Source organism: Cynocephalus volans, chromosome 3, assembly GCF_027409185.1.
Source record: "Cynocephalus volans isolate mCynVol1 chromosome 3, mCynVol1.pri, whole genome shotgun sequence".
In the NCBI taxonomy this organism is placed as follows: domain Eukaryota; kingdom Metazoa; phylum Chordata; class Mammalia; order Dermoptera; family Cynocephalidae; genus Cynocephalus; species Cynocephalus volans.
In genome coordinates, this window is record NC_084462.1 from 154,759,199 (window position 1) to 154,774,222 (window position 15,024).

The window sequence follows — 15,024 nt, forward strand, 5'->3', positions numbered from 1 at the left end:
TGCCTGCTCTGCAACAAACCACTGCACAATTAAATTAACCAATGCTTCAGCACTATTTAAAACAAAGAAATAAACTATAAAAGACGACACTGGAGCCACTGGGGAGATGTGACTATGGATTGCATATTAGAGAGTATTACTATATCAGTTTAAATTTCTTGGATGTGCTAAAGGTACTATGGTTTTGTAGGAGAATATCCTTGTTTTTAGGAGATACATGCTGAAATCTTTTGAGTCATGTGACAGAGTGTCTGTAACTTACTTTTAAAGATTCACTGAAACAGAGGAAGAAAGAGAAAATGTGTGTGTGTATGTTAGATAAAGACAGAGAAAGAGCACAAATGTGGCAAACACTTAGCACTTGGTAAGTCTATGTGAGGGGTAAATGGATGTCCATTGGACTGTCCTTTCAACTTTTCTGTAAGTTTGAAATTTTTCAAACTTAAAAGTGAAGGGGAAAAAGTCGAGGCATCATCCACATTCAAAGCCAGCCCAGACCTGGCAACATAGATCCTGCCCTCCCTGCCCCGACTTCATCAATCCAGGCAAACATTTCCATTCCTCTGACAAGTAAGGACAGAGAAATGTCACACTGTCCTATGTAGGGGAAAACTCTAGCGAAACTAACAAGCAAGCCCTGGAAAACCTGAAGAGGAAACAGAAAGCCCAAGCCTTGCTCCTAACTCTGTCGCCAAATGGCTGTGTGACCTTAGGCAAGTCACCTTTTTCATTTCAGTTTTTTTCACGTGTAAACAGTAAGTGGGGTGAAACTACATGATCTCCAGGGGCCTCTCAAGCTCTGAAATTCTAGCCCTCCCATTCCATAAATCTATTTAGCCACCGGGTTTAGTTTTTGGACTACTTTTCCAAAGGCTGTTTTCTTTGATACCCCATCCCAGAGGTTCCCAGACTGCTTAGCCACTGCAGCACTGGGAACTCTTGTCCAGAGAACCCTGGGGTCAGTGAGGGTCCTGTGCCACTCTTCCAGAAGAATATGAGAGGACAAGATAAATCTAGGGAGCCTAGGCTTGGAAGAGGAAACAGACATGTTTCATCTTCAGGAATGGCCAAGTCACACATTTATTAATTAGACCATTCACATTTTTACTGTCAATTCTCTTATTGGTTGTTTGACTGACTGATGGCCTGCTCTTTTCTCTAGACATTAGGGCACTTCAGTGATTTTCATGGACACGTACTTCTAGCAATATTGCCCAATCAGGGAAGACAGTGTAACTAACACACAAATGGTCCTCATAGGAGAATTCATCAGCACTTTGTCCAGTCCCCAGGGCCATTCTTGCCACAACTTACAATCCCAGGAGGAAAGAATGCATTCTTAGAAATACTCTTCTCTCAGTGTTCACACAACCCACTCTCCCCACAGCCCAGATTTTGTGAGACAGGGCTGGAAAGATGCAATTCCTTATATTAGCAAAGCACTCCACTCTTTCAGAAGAATATGGAGAGAGAACAAGATAAATCTAGGGAGCCTAGGCTTGGATAACTGAATTACTGGAAGGAAGCCCTGGGTCAGACGAGAATTGGGCAGAGGTCTCCCAGGGCAGCTACGCAGGCACTTGCTGGCTCTCAATTCCCCTCACCCTAGGGTGACCACCCCTCCCACATTCTCTTGGGGAATGGCTCACCTCTGCTTGCAGCCCTCCTTCCCAGCTTGTCTTCCTGCCTATTTTTAAGTCTGATGCCCACTTAGGCCTCCCCAGAGACCCCAGAGCATGGCTATACCACCCTAAGGTAGGGGAAGTGTGTTTAGAATCAACAGGGATAAAAGGCCTAATTTTTCCCTTCTTGTATTATTTAGAAAATTGTCTCAGTCTCCTTAGTGGTATTGACCTGACTGCTTTTTAAGATGGCTTGGTCAGCGACTGCAGGGCCACCACTAGCAGAAGGAGTCCCCAAGTCATGCAGGCAGCTCCCAGCCCCCACTTGTCCCTGAAACAGAGCCCCAGCTCACCAGCTTCTGTACTAGGAAGAAATCCTTCTTGTAGATGGCAATGCCCTTGTTGAACAGCTTCCTCTCAGCCATTTTCCACTGGTCGGAGCCTGCAGGGGAGAGAGAGAACCGGGGTAGTGAGGTGGATAGGACAGTGGGCACTGTGGGGGCAAGTCTAACCAGCAGAAAAGTGAGAGGCCGCCCATCCACAGTCTCTGCAGGCATTCAGAGCTGGCTCCCCAGCTCACTTCTGCCACTCACTGGTCATGTCGCTTGGAGCCTCACTCCCTTTGCTTGTGAAATGGGAACTAATAATAGAACCTATCTCACCAATTGTGGTGAGGACTAGATGGGATAATGCACGTGAAATCTTTCGTGTTCTGCCTGTGCAGAGCACTAACAGGGATTGATAACAGTGGCTGCTAGGATTAAGTGACTTGGTCAATATCCCTCTTAAAGTACAGAGCCCAGAATGGGACATGCACTCCAGGGGCCATCTAAGTTCCAGGCACCTGATGCCAGTTTGGATAGTACTCCCTGAATTCCTGTCCCTTGTACCTGGGCTTTTTTGCCTAGATGAGCTCCCGCCTGCCCACCCCCTTCTGCCTTCCCTTCCAGGGCACAGAAAGCTCCTCAAGAACTACCCCAGCTTTGGTGTCCGTCCCCTCGCTCTGGCTCTTGGCTTATCCTCCCCCCACCTCCCTGCTCCCTGTGACTCAGCCTCAAGCAGGGCCCCCTTGATGCTGGAGATCCCTTGAGGCTCCAGGCCCCCTGCCAACCCCAGCCATGCCCACCTGTGTAGTGATAAGTCGCCAGTGGGTGGTTGTAGGGCCGCAGGGGCGTCTTCAGTAGCAGCTTATTCAGCGTCTCCTGGAGGGGATGTGAGGGAAAGTTCAGGGCCCTGGCAAAATCCAAAGGGCCTCCGCAGGCCTCTAAGTAGGGTGGGCACTTACTCTTGCCCCCTTTAAATGCTGAGGGACAGGAGTTCTGGCATGATGAAAGGCCATATTGGGTAGAGCTGCTCAGGAACCAGGCCACAGGGCTTAAGAGGGAACCGTGTCCCTCAAGGGAGGGAGCATGGACAGAGAAGGCCCTCAGTGATGGTCCTTTCTGAGGGAGGGGATGCACTGACCCAGAATCAGGGATTGGGGTGGATGGGAGGCCCCTGCACAGCAAAATCTGGAGTTTGGAACTAGGGCTCCCTTGGGCTAAGCTCCTACAACCTCCCCCGCCTTGGTCAGACCCCTCTACCCGCCTCATATCAGCATGCCACAGGCCTGGATCCATGCCAGCCTCCCTATCGGACCATCCCCCTGCTGGGGGCACCATCTCACCAGGATGTCTCCCCTGGACTCGTGCAAACAGTGCAGGGCCAGCTCCTGGTTGGTGCCAGCGCCAGGGAAAATGCTGGAGCAGGCAGCTGTCAGCAGGTCTTCCACTGGATTCACAGGAGCATGGGGAGGGAGGAAAGGAAATGTCATTCAGAGCCAGGCCGGGTCTGGTCCCCTATCTGCCCACCAACCTGCCTTTGCCTGCTCACTCCTGGGGCCCTCCTCACCTTGCCTCTGCTTCTCCCGGCTGCTCTCTAGGTCCTCCCATGGCTGCCACACCAAATCAGCCTTGTGGGGGTCTGCAGCTGCCAAGGCACGATCCCTCATTGAGGGGATTTCCGCTTGGAACCGGGAGCCCACGTTGATCCGTCTGCAGGGGTGGAAAGGGCAGGGAGTGAGGCCTCACCTGTGCGGACAGGGAACCTGACTATCTCCCTGGGGATGGGAAAAAGATGAGGGGTAGTCAGTGGAGGCTGAGTGTGGCAAGGCCTCAGCTGGGTGTAGGGAATTTGGGGAACCATGAGTTCAATTTGGCACCTGGTACCACTGGAAAGGCAAGGCCCAGAGGGTGGAAAGGAGAGAAGCAGCTCCAGGTTTACAGACGGTGAAAGAGTCCGTGGACCACCCTTAACTCTCCTCAGACAGACGTTCAAGTGGAACTGGTTTTTTCCTTTCCCCGCAACATCCACACAGAAACACAGTGGGGACAGAGAAACCCAGGGCTAACCACAGAAGCCCAGAGAGGCCCACTGAGCCCTCTGTGGGCCCCACAGAACCCTCCTTTTGCTCCCAGGGCCTGGACCCACGTGGCCACCCTCCCGCCATGGGCCAGAGGCAGGGCTGCACTTACGGCTCAATGCTCACTGGGGTGGCCTCCCCCATCACAGAGAGGACAGGCGGGGTGACTTCAGCGCTGTCTATGAGACAAAGATCAGGCTGGTAAACTGCACCTACCTCCCTTCAGCAAAGCACCCCCAACCCTGGGTGGCTGCCCTGTATGCACGAGAGTCACTATGGTGACTCACAGAGTTTACCCTTGGAACTTAGGCACTCTGAGTCCTGGCTCTGCAGTCTGCTGCTAACTGTGATGACTCAGGCCCTTTACTAAATATTTTGGTGCCTCAGTTTTCACAACTTCAAAAAGGGGCTATTACTACCTATCTCCTAGGGTTAATGTGAGGATTGAATGAAATAGTGCACAGAGCCCGGCACTCAAAAAATATTAGCTATTATTATTATGAGATCTACTAGTACTACTAAAGCCGTGTCCCTGTGCCCAGGAGCTCCCACACTACAGAATTAATTCCAATGTAAAACCATGGTTTTCTAGTAAAGAGGCTGAAACTTTGGGCATACTAGGGAGGTGGTGAAGGGGATCACTGTTTTAGAATTATCTTCTCACTTCCTCTCTGGACTTTCTGCCTCAGTTTCTCCTAAGTGAATTTTCTTAAGGCCCTACATGATTAAGGCCCTACATGATCAAAACATTCCCTTCCCCAAAAAGAAAATCTTTGTTGACTCCTTTCTGCAAGATAAAACCTGAACTCCTTCGCTCAGGGTTCAAGGCGGTTCCTGCTTCTACCTAAACTCTCCACTACCCCCATGCTGGGACCCTCAACCCTAGCCAACAGCCCACCTCGCAGCCCGTCGTTCACCCTGCATGGACCCACCTACAGGCCTTTGCACCACTCGTTCCTCTGTCTTACACCCCAGCCCCCTCCCATGCCATAGTTCATGCTCAGCTCTAGCCTCACCCCTTCTTGAACGCTTTCCTCAACATCCCAGGCCAGCAGTCTCTGCAGGCTTTGGAGCTTAGTAGTGTCAGCTACACTCAGTGGCTGCCTGCCAACCCCACACTGCCGGGAACCTCTGCTTTTCTGTCTCCCAGGCTTTCATGTCAACTCCCTAAGGACCCTGCACTCTCTAGAACAGATTAGGGTATCCCATACATTCTTGGAGCCTCACAAGACCCAGGTTAAGGCTTTATACCCAAGTGCTCAGTAAATACTTGTGGACAGACTGACCTCTTCTTTCCTGCCAGTCTGGTCTCTACAGTGACTTCTTCCTGCACAACCCAGCCAGGGAGAGAAGCTTCCAGTGGAAGCCAGAGGGCTGGAGGCCCGCCAGCCCAGGGCAAACCATTTCTCACCCACAGAAGCCAGGGGGCACCAGAGAGCTACACCGTGGATGAGGTTAGGGTCAGAGGTTAACTGGGTGAAGGCACCCATGTGCTACTTCCACTCAATTCTCTCCACCACCCTAAGGCATAGGATTATCCCACTTTTCAGAAGAAATGGATCTTTGTGGAGTGGGCAACACTTTTCTGTGATATATCACCCAGGCCAGCCCAATATTTCCAGAATGTCTGCTCTTGGCTAAAATGACTGTGACCATATCACAAGCAAACATGATGACCAAGCATGATGTTAAGGGCTTTACACATGCTAACACAGCTGATCCTCACCACAACCCTAGGAGGTGGCTATTATAAGAAACTGCTATTTGTGGATCCAAAAATAGTTAAATATTGGCAATTTCATCATCAACTAAGTACTATTAATATCCTCATTTCAATACAGAAGAAACTGAGGCCCCGGGAATTTAAATAAGTTGTACAAGGGTATATAGTAGTAAATGGTGGATCTGATATTTGAATCCAAGAAGTCAGGCTGACCCACCCTGTTCTTGAACCAGGACAACCTCCTCCTCCCTCCAGAGAAGAGAGCAAAGCCCCTTCTCCCAAAGTGTTCTAGCCCAATTCCCAGCAGCATCATAAGCTGCCCTGTGCCCTCTCCCCATTTCCTGGCCACAGAGGGTGGTCACTTACTAGAGCGCAGCAGGGTGCGATGGGCGCTCTTTGGCGTGATGGGAGGAGGGGCTGGGATGCTGCTGGTTGATATGATGGCATTGAAGTAGAGGCCGGAGCCTTCTCGCACGGGGCTAAGGATGGGGGGTGGTGTGTAGGGGGGCAGCTCAAAGCTCCGCTCAGAGGGGTGGTCAGCTAGGCGGACAGGAGAGCGCAGGTGGCTCTGGTACGGGGTGATGTTGGAGTAGATGGGAGGAGCGATGAAGGTGCCTGCTTTTGTGGGGATGATCAGAGGCTCAGGCCGTGGCCGCTGCTTTGGTTTCCGCACAGAAGCCTCCCCCTCCAACTTGACATTCATGTCCTCAGCCTAGAGAAGGAAGCAGAAGAAAGATGGCTCAGCTTCCTGTGTCCTGGGAAAACTGAAGTCTTGACCACTGCTTGCCAGCCTCACCTTTGGAACTCAGTCTGCCCATCACACCCACCAAGGCAAGCCTGTAAAAGGGAGCAGTTCCAAAGCCCTTCTTACTGTCTCCTCTGGGGCAGAAGTCAGCAAACTGTTTCTATAAAGGGCCAGAGAGTAAATACTTAAGGCTTTGTGGGCCACATACGGTCTCTGTTACATATTCTTCTTCTTTCCCTTTTTCTTTTTTAAATAATCCCGTAAAAATGTAAAAACCATTCTTAGCTCTGGGTTTAACCCCCAGGCCATATTTCCCAACCCCTGCAGTAAAGTCCACAATAGCGTGAGAGGGTACAGTAGAGTAGTGAAGGGCGCAAGCTCTGGAGCTGGACTTTTTGGATTGGGATCTATTGCCTGTACCTGCTACTTACAATTTGTTTCTATGCATCTTCATTTTTAACATGAGAATCATGAGTACCTACCTAATGGGTAGCTAGGAGGACTAAATGAATTAATACATGGAAATCACTGAGAATATTATGTAGTACACAGTAATTAATAAACCTTGGCTGTTATCACTAATTAAACTCCAGGCTCTGCATTAGATGGAAGCTCCTACTGTGTGCCAAGACCTGAGCTGGGTATGGGACCACAAAATGGAACAGGACGGTTCCTGTTCTCACAAAATTCTTGTTCTCATAGTCCTATTCTCAGAGGCCAGCCCACTCATGCTGTCCAAGGACAGCTCTCCTGAGTCACACCTGTCCCTCCTTGGTATGCCTCATGGGCCTCCATATGGAATAGAAAGCAGGGCTGTACAGGAAGAGAGGCCTAAGGGCAGAGGATGGAGCCCTACAGGGGAGAGCAGCATTCACGTCTCTCTGGGGACACAGCACTACAGGTAAAGTTGGCCATGTTGACTGAGTGGGCCTGGGAACAGGCTCTCTCCCACTCCAAGGCTCTAGCTCCCATAACACCTTCCAGCAGGGGGCCCTTGCTCTCTATGAGGCCCTGGCCATGTCCTCTACCCATCTGTGCCCTCTTTTCTTGTCTACAGATTAGGATAAATGAAAATGTTCATTCTTCCACCTGTAGGGGAACAGTATAATCATACTGGAAAAAACGCGGTGAAGCCAAAGCCCCCCCAAACTTGCTAGATGAAAAATGCAACATAAACTCAGCTAGCTGAAATGATCTGTAATTTTATAATAAGGGATTCAAACTATTCTGAGTATTTGGCAGTATTTTTGGTGTTAATTTTTTAAGTGTGATAATGGTATTGAGAAAAGAAAGAAGGAAGGAAAGAAGGAATCCTTATGTATATATTTCGGATACAAACTGAAGTATTTATGGATGGAGTGATACAACATTTGAGGTGTACTTCAAAATAATCCAGTGGCAGGGAGAAGTGGAGGTACGTATGAAGCAAGATTGGCCATATTTTGATAATTGTGAAAGATGGGTGATGGCTAAACACTGGCATTCATTATACCATTCTCTCTACTTTTATGCATGATTGAAAACGTCTATAATACAAAGCAAAATAAATCAGGAACTAAATAAACAAATAACAACAATAAGCTTCCCCCTCAAAGCCTGGTGAAACCACAGACAGGTGGGGATTCAGGAGATCCAAATTCCAGGGCTACCTCTGCCATTATTTGGCTCTATGACCCAGTCAGTCTCTTGCCCTTTCTGAGCCTATTTCCTCATCTAGGAAATAGGGGCAGTAAGCTGTGTAGTTGCTCTGGCGCCTTCCTGCCCACTCTCAGGACAAGTTGCCCAGGCGTCCAGCCTCTAGCACAAACTTTCCCCCAACCAGGGAACAAGACCCCAGACAGAGACTGTGGTGCTCTTAATCCTGGAGCTCCCCTTCCTGTTACAGAGTATAGGCATGCAAGCCAGCTCTCCAGCTGAGAATAACTAGAAAATCCAGACTCAATGTAAAAAACACATTTCTGACAGTATCAGAGAGCAAATATGTTGGCAAAGAACTAAAGAGCCAAGATCCAAGGGAAAAAAAGAAAGCCAAAGAGGTGAGCCCAGCATTTGGAACCGTGTTTTCCCTAGAGGCGGATGCTGTACTGAAGAGGCAACTGAGAGGCCGAGGAACTGAGCAGAACTTTTAACATATTCAAGGAGCTATCACAATAAAAATTGGAGTTTAGGGCTTGCCAAGGAAGGAGAGCCTGGTAAACTCCCAAGCTTTGGACTGGGACTGCAAAGAGCTAAATCTCACAATAAAGATGAATCAGAAATAGGTTAGTCCTTACAGGGAATAAAGCCCAGCTTCAAATAATCTCATCTCAATCTCTGATTAAATTAATGTGATTCAGGATCGCTAGTGTCCTTTGCTACCTATCAGAAGTGAAGATAAATGATCTCTGGAAGAGAAGAACATCATCCAGAGTCTTTAATTACCTCAACAATTTTTCATACATTATGTCTGACATTCAATAAAAATAACCAGATATACAAGAAAGTAAGACGTGATTTTAAAACAAGAAATAAAAGGTAATAGAAAAGATCTACATTAATGGAGTTACCAAACACAAACTTGAAGAAAACTATGCTCAATTTATGCAATAAAATAAAAGGTAAGGTAGAGAATTTCATCTAAGAACTAGAAACTCTAAAAATAAACCAAATAGGAATTTGATAATTGAAAAATAAAATGACAGGGCCACCCCGTGGCTCACTTGGAAGAGCGTGGTGCTGATAACACCAAGGCCACGGGTTCGGATCCCTATATAGGGATGGCTGGTTAGCTCTCATGGGAGAGCATGGTGCTGACAACACCAAGTCAAGGGTTAAAGATCCCCTTACCGGTCATATTTTAAAAAAAGAAAAATAAAATGACAATAAATAAGGACGCAGTGAATGGGTTTAACAGTGTAACAGACACAGCTAAAGAGAGAATTAGTAAACTGAAAAATAGGTCTGAAAAAAAAAGGAAAATATAAGAAACTGCATGACACACATAAAATAGGAAAAATGATAAAAAGGTCTAACAAATTTGTAACTGGAGTCCCATAAGGAGAGGAAAGAAAAATGGAGCAGAAGAGATATTCAAGAAGCACTACAAACTCTAAACAGGATGAATACAAAGAAAAATATATTTAGGTATAACACAACAAAGCTGCTGAAAATCAAAGACAAAAACCAAAACAAAACAAACAAAAATCTTGAAAGCAACAAAGATAAAAAGAGCCTTACATCAAAGGAACAACAATATAGCTTACAGTGATTTCTCAATACTGTCAGAACAATGGATGCCTGAAGACAATGGAATGATATCTTTAAGGTGCCAAAACAAAAAAACAAAAAAACAAAGAAACCTACCTTGGTTAGAGGTGGTGTTGATAATACCAAGGTCAAGGGTTCAGATCCCCATACAGGAGAGCCGCCAAAAAAAAAAAAGAAAATAACTACCAACCTAGAATTCTCTAATCAGCAAAGAGATCCTTCAAAAATGAAAATGAAATAAAAACATTTTCAGATAATCAAAAACTAATAAAATTCATGACTAGTAGACTCATACTAAAGGAAATACTAAAGGATGTTCTTTAAGCAGCATATAAATGATCTGAGATAGAAGCTTAGTGATATGAGAAGAAATGAAAGCAACAAAAAGGGTAAGTACTGGGGTAAATCTAAATAAGTAATAACTGAACAAAGCAATGTTATAATGTCCTGTTATGGTAAAATATATAGAGAATGAAAATGCATGTCTATAATGTTACATGTTAGGGATTGGTGGAAAATGGAGCTAAAGTGCTGTTAAGAACTTTGCACTGTCCAGGAAGAGGTAAAAGTACTAACATATTAGATTTCAATAAGCCATGGGTGCACGCTTTAATCACTAGCAGCCCTTCTTAATCAGAGAAATAAGCCCTAATGTTGTAAGGCATTTTCTGTACATAATGAGTTAACTTCTTTCCTGTACAACTAGAATGGTATTAGCTATCTATGTATCATCTGTCAAAGAACTGGTTAAATAGTCGCTCAAATCCCTTTCTGTAGGGCTTAGTTTTCTTGCAGAAAATCCAGGTAAGAAGACTGCTAGGGTAATGACTAAAAGAGAAATAAATAAGTATATAACTAATAAATTAACAAAGTAGGGAAATGGAATAACAAATCAAATCAATCCAAAAGAAAACAAAACAGGAGAAAAAAGTAACATAGAAAAGGTAGGATAGGATAAACAGAAAGCTAACAGTAGATGGCAGACTTCAACCCAAGTATATCAGTAATTACATCAGAGGAATCTAGAGAAGTTGAACTCATGGACCCAGACAGTAAAATGGTAGTTACCAGGGGCTAGGGGTTGGGGTGGGGGCTGGGGAGATGATGGTCAAAGGACACACAATCTTGGTTAGAAAGTAGAAATAAATTCAGGGGATCTATTGTACAACATGGTGACTATCATCAATAACAGTGTACTGTATACTTAGAAATTACTAAGAGAGCAGATTTTAAATGTTCCCACCACAAAAAATAGGTATGTGAGTTAACAGATATGTCAATTAGCTTGTTTTATCTGTTCCACAATGTATACATATATCAAAACATCGTATTGTAGACCATTAATATATACAAATTTTATTTGTTAATTTAAAAAATAAATAATAAATAGAAAGAAAGATATAAACTGTATCAATGCTCTAATTAAAAGACTGGATAATAACAAATCCCAACTATCTGCCACTTGAGAGATACACCCTAAATAGAAGGTTACAGAAAAGCTGACAGTAAAAGGATAGAAAAAGATACAGTCTGTAGACTCTAATCAAAAGAAAACTAAATATCAAAGTAGACTTTACAGGGCAAAAACATTATGTAATAAGATAAGAAGAAATTTCATAACAATAAAGTATCTAATCAAGTTCTAAATAAGTATGCACCTAATAACATTGCATCAAAATGTTTAACAAATAATGACAGAACTAAAAGAAGAAATAAAATTTCAGTCTTAGTGGGAGATATCAAGACATATCTCACAAGTAGTGACAGTATAAGCAAACATCTCTACTTCCCAGTACCTGGCATAGGGCCTGACCCATTTTAGGGGCACAGTCAAAATCTGCTGATCGAAACGAAAGAGATTCACACATCCTAGATTTTCCCAGTCTTAATTTCAAGTATAAAACTGTGTCACTGTCCCCCATATATACATTTGTTCAGAAGTTTGGTTTGGAAAATAAAAGTGGTATCGCCACAAGTTCCTTGAAACCCTCCTACACTGCCAAGTTCTTTTTTCCATAGGGTGCTAGCCTGAGGAACACTCGGGTACTGGAGATGTTTGGATGGGGAGCCTCTCATACCTGAGCTGGAGCATCTGTCCCAGGGAAACGGGTGGACCGTCTGCGGGTGACAATGACCGATGGCTTGTGCTCAGTGGGGTTCTGTTCAGGACCCTTCCCATCCTCATCGACACCTCCAGCTTGGGCTGCCTCAGTTGGGTCCACAGTCCTCACAGGCACAGACACTGGGATGATGAGGGGTACCATCCCGCTGTCCTCTCGTGCTCGCTTGGCAGCTAAGGAAGGCTCAGAAAACTCCACCCCACACTTGGTAGTTGAGGCCAATACACTTTTCCGCTTCTCCTCAGAGCCGTTGGCATCCTGGAGAAGAGAGGGGTAAGGGGAATGGAAGTGAGGTTCAGAAGGTAGGTCCCGATCTGCTGATCCAGGATCCCACTCCCACTTAATCCAGGGACCCAAACACCCATGATGGCTCCCAATGGTCTTTGAAAACCTGGCCTTTCCCTGACCACATTTTCTCCCACCATATTCCTAAACACTCTCCACAACCTCCCTTCTGCCGGGTCCTCCCAAACCACAAGTGGCTTGCAGATGTGTTTCATTTGGCCTGCACAGTGGGTGGCACATGAAATAGTCTCAAAATATTTTTTAAAAAATCTCGGCAAAGAAAGCAAGCAAGGAACCTGTGGCAAGGTGAAGGGTGGTCTTTGTATCTATTTCCCCAAGGGCAGCTGGCTAGAGCAAAGTCTGGCTGTCTACAAGCACAGGGCAAATTCTGCAGCCTCCTACGTATCAAGCCCTACAGGCATCGGAGTTGAGACCTCTAGTGAAGGAATGGAGCTAAGACTGGCTTTGGAGTCAGATATCCCAGCTACGTGACCTTGGGAAATCCCACTTGGGTCTCAGCTTCTTTAGCTATAAAGGAAGATAAATGATGCTCCCTTCTTATTAGGTTGGCTGGTAAATTACTTGTGTTCAAATACAAGAGAACTCCAAGCACAACACAGGTGTTCAAATTTTGTTCCTTCTTCCTCTCCATCATTATTGTCTTTTTAAAAAAAAATCAACTTTACTGCAGCATAACTTATGCACAACACAAGGAACCCACTTCTAATTACAGTTCAATGCATTTTGACAAACGTAATCACCGTGTAACCACCATCACATTCTTATCTTTTAGCATACTGGACCTGACACGGTTTCACCTCCCCCACTCCCAATCCTTCATGTCCCATGTGAAGAAGCTAACCCACAGTGGTGTATCACACTTTCCTGCCCGCCAACCCTTCATGTGTGTAAACCTCAGCTTCCCTTCAAGTATAGCTGTACTTGTCTAGGGGTTCTTGCACGTGAGGAGTGCAGAACTCCCTGAAATGTACAGGTTCATTTCCTTCAATGAACTGAGAAAACTGCCCTCGTGGGCCTATATCACTCGCTCTCCTCTGCCCCCCAACTAGCTCCAGCCCCCCCACCCCATTCTTACCTTTGCGTTCTGCAGCGAGGCCAGCTCCACTGCCTTCTGGGCCAGGGTCAGCAAATTGGCCTCCTGGGATGCCCGGCGTCTCCGTCGTGTGCTCTGGATCACCCCACCCCGTAGCACCTGCCCACAGTCCCCTGTACCCACTGCCCTCATGCCGTCCTCATTGCCCATGGAGGGAGCCTCCCGCTCCCGACCATTGGGTGCCAGTCTCTCCCCATCAGGCAGGAGCTGTGACTCTCTCAGCTCCAGGGGGAAACCTAGAGCTTCAGGATGGGGCTGCCCCAGGGAGCCAGGCAGCGGCTGCTGCAGGGACCAGTGATGCAGAAATAGATTGCCCGTGGGCTCCTGCCCAGGTTGGGTGCCAGCCCCATCCAGGGTGGTGGGAGGCAGGATACCCTCCTTAGAGAGGCGGCGGGAACGGCGGGGGAAGGGGATCTGGGCCTGAGGTAGCACAGGCTGCGGGGCTGACTCCTGCAGGAGGGCCTTGCGCAGTTCTGGGTTCAAATCAGGGTTGGGGGGGAAGGGGTAGGGTGCCATGCTATGATGAGCCAGGTGGGACTGCCCCAGTGGCCCGGCCGGCTGCAGGCCAAAGTCCTGGGGCTGCTGAGAGGGCTGCTGCTGCATGGGGTAGAAGTTCTCAAAAAGTTGCATCTGGGGTAGGGCTGCCTGCTGCTGCTGCTGCTGCTTCTGTGGGGGGAAGGCGGTGACGGGGTTTGGGGGCGGTGGGCCCTGCCGGAACACCTGCCGATTCACCTGGTGGCCAAATGCCAGCTGGAAGGGTTGCAGAGGCAGCGTCTGGTTTGGGGGTTTCTTGGATGTGTGGAAAGAGTTCAGGGGCGCCTGTGGCCGCCCTACCTCCAGCTGCACCTTCTGTGCCATCACCGGGTGCACTGCGTTTCCATAGCGGTCCAGCTGCGGGCCCCCTGCCTTCTCCCGCTTCAGTGCCTCAGGGTGGTTATAGTAGGTAGAGACCCCCACACCAGGATGAGGGCTCCCCTTGGGTCCACTGTAGAGGGACAGGTTGTGGCGGTTCCACGTTGAGTGAGGTGGAGGCTGGCCTGGCTGCTGCTGCCAGCCACTGTCACTGACACCCCCACCTCCTCCACGCTCCAGGCCCCGCCCAGGAGCCATTACAGAGTTAGGCCACTTGACTGAGCCCACCTGCTGGGACAACATGGCTGCTGTGGTTCGCTCCGGCCCATACACCACAGAGTTCAGCAGGGCCAGGCTGTTGGGAGGGGGCAGTTCCACAGGCTGAGAGGTGGAGGCAGCCCCTGCCGGACACTCGTGCCCCACGTATTGCTCCTCCTTCACTCTGACAGACTGCTGGGGGGCCTGCAGGGCTGGGGGCTGCTCCTTGGGAGCTGATTCCTGGTCCCCAAAGAGACAACGCTTCCGCTTGCTCTGAGCCTTGGGCTGGGCCTGGAAGTTCATGGTGTGCGGCAGTCAGACCTGCTTCACCAGCTCTCCATTCCCTGGGGAGAGGCCCTACTGGAAGCCCGGCAGCTCAGGGGCCAGTGAGGGCAGAGCAGGGGCAGAGGAGGCAGAAGCTGGACAACGTGGTCAGCACAGGGAAGGAACGGCCGGCTCTCCCTTCCTCTTCTGGAGGGTTCTTGGGCTGTCTACTCGTCCTAGTTCATGATACTCCACAGTGTCCTGGACCTGCAGAGGGAAGAGGAGTGATACCATCAGCCACAGCCTCCCAGATGCCCTGGATGTCAGCACAACTGTGAGAAAGAGACCTCAAGGCCTTCTGGTCCCACCGCCTGGTGTCACAGAGCAGCACTGG

The 15,024-nt window shown here is 47.9% G+C and overlaps 1 protein-coding gene across 2 annotated transcripts in view; it reads right to left on the reverse strand.

The window, feature by feature from the left end:
- Positions 1-15,024, reverse strand: part of MIDEAS (mitotic deacetylase associated SANT domain protein) — a 62,567-nt gene that overhangs the window by 7,168 nt on the left and 40,375 nt on the right. For both annotated transcript variants that reach the window (XM_063090404.1, XM_063090403.1), the window contains 8 exons: positions 13,239-14,897; positions 11,816-12,115; positions 6,113-6,458; positions 4,136-4,202; positions 3,513-3,655; positions 3,289-3,392; positions 2,749-2,824; positions 1,976-2,064 (listed from right to left, as the gene is read on the reverse strand). In XM_063090404.1, the coding sequence (XP_062946474.1) occupies positions 1,976-2,064; positions 2,749-2,824; positions 3,289-3,392; positions 3,513-3,655; positions 4,136-4,202; positions 6,113-6,458; positions 11,816-12,115; positions 13,239-14,669 (2,556 nt within the window). In that variant the 5' untranslated portion in view covers positions 14,670-14,897. The remainder of the gene's footprint in view (positions 1-1,975; positions 2,065-2,748; positions 2,825-3,288; positions 3,393-3,512; positions 3,656-4,135; positions 4,203-6,112; positions 6,459-11,815; positions 12,116-13,238; positions 14,898-15,024) is intronic.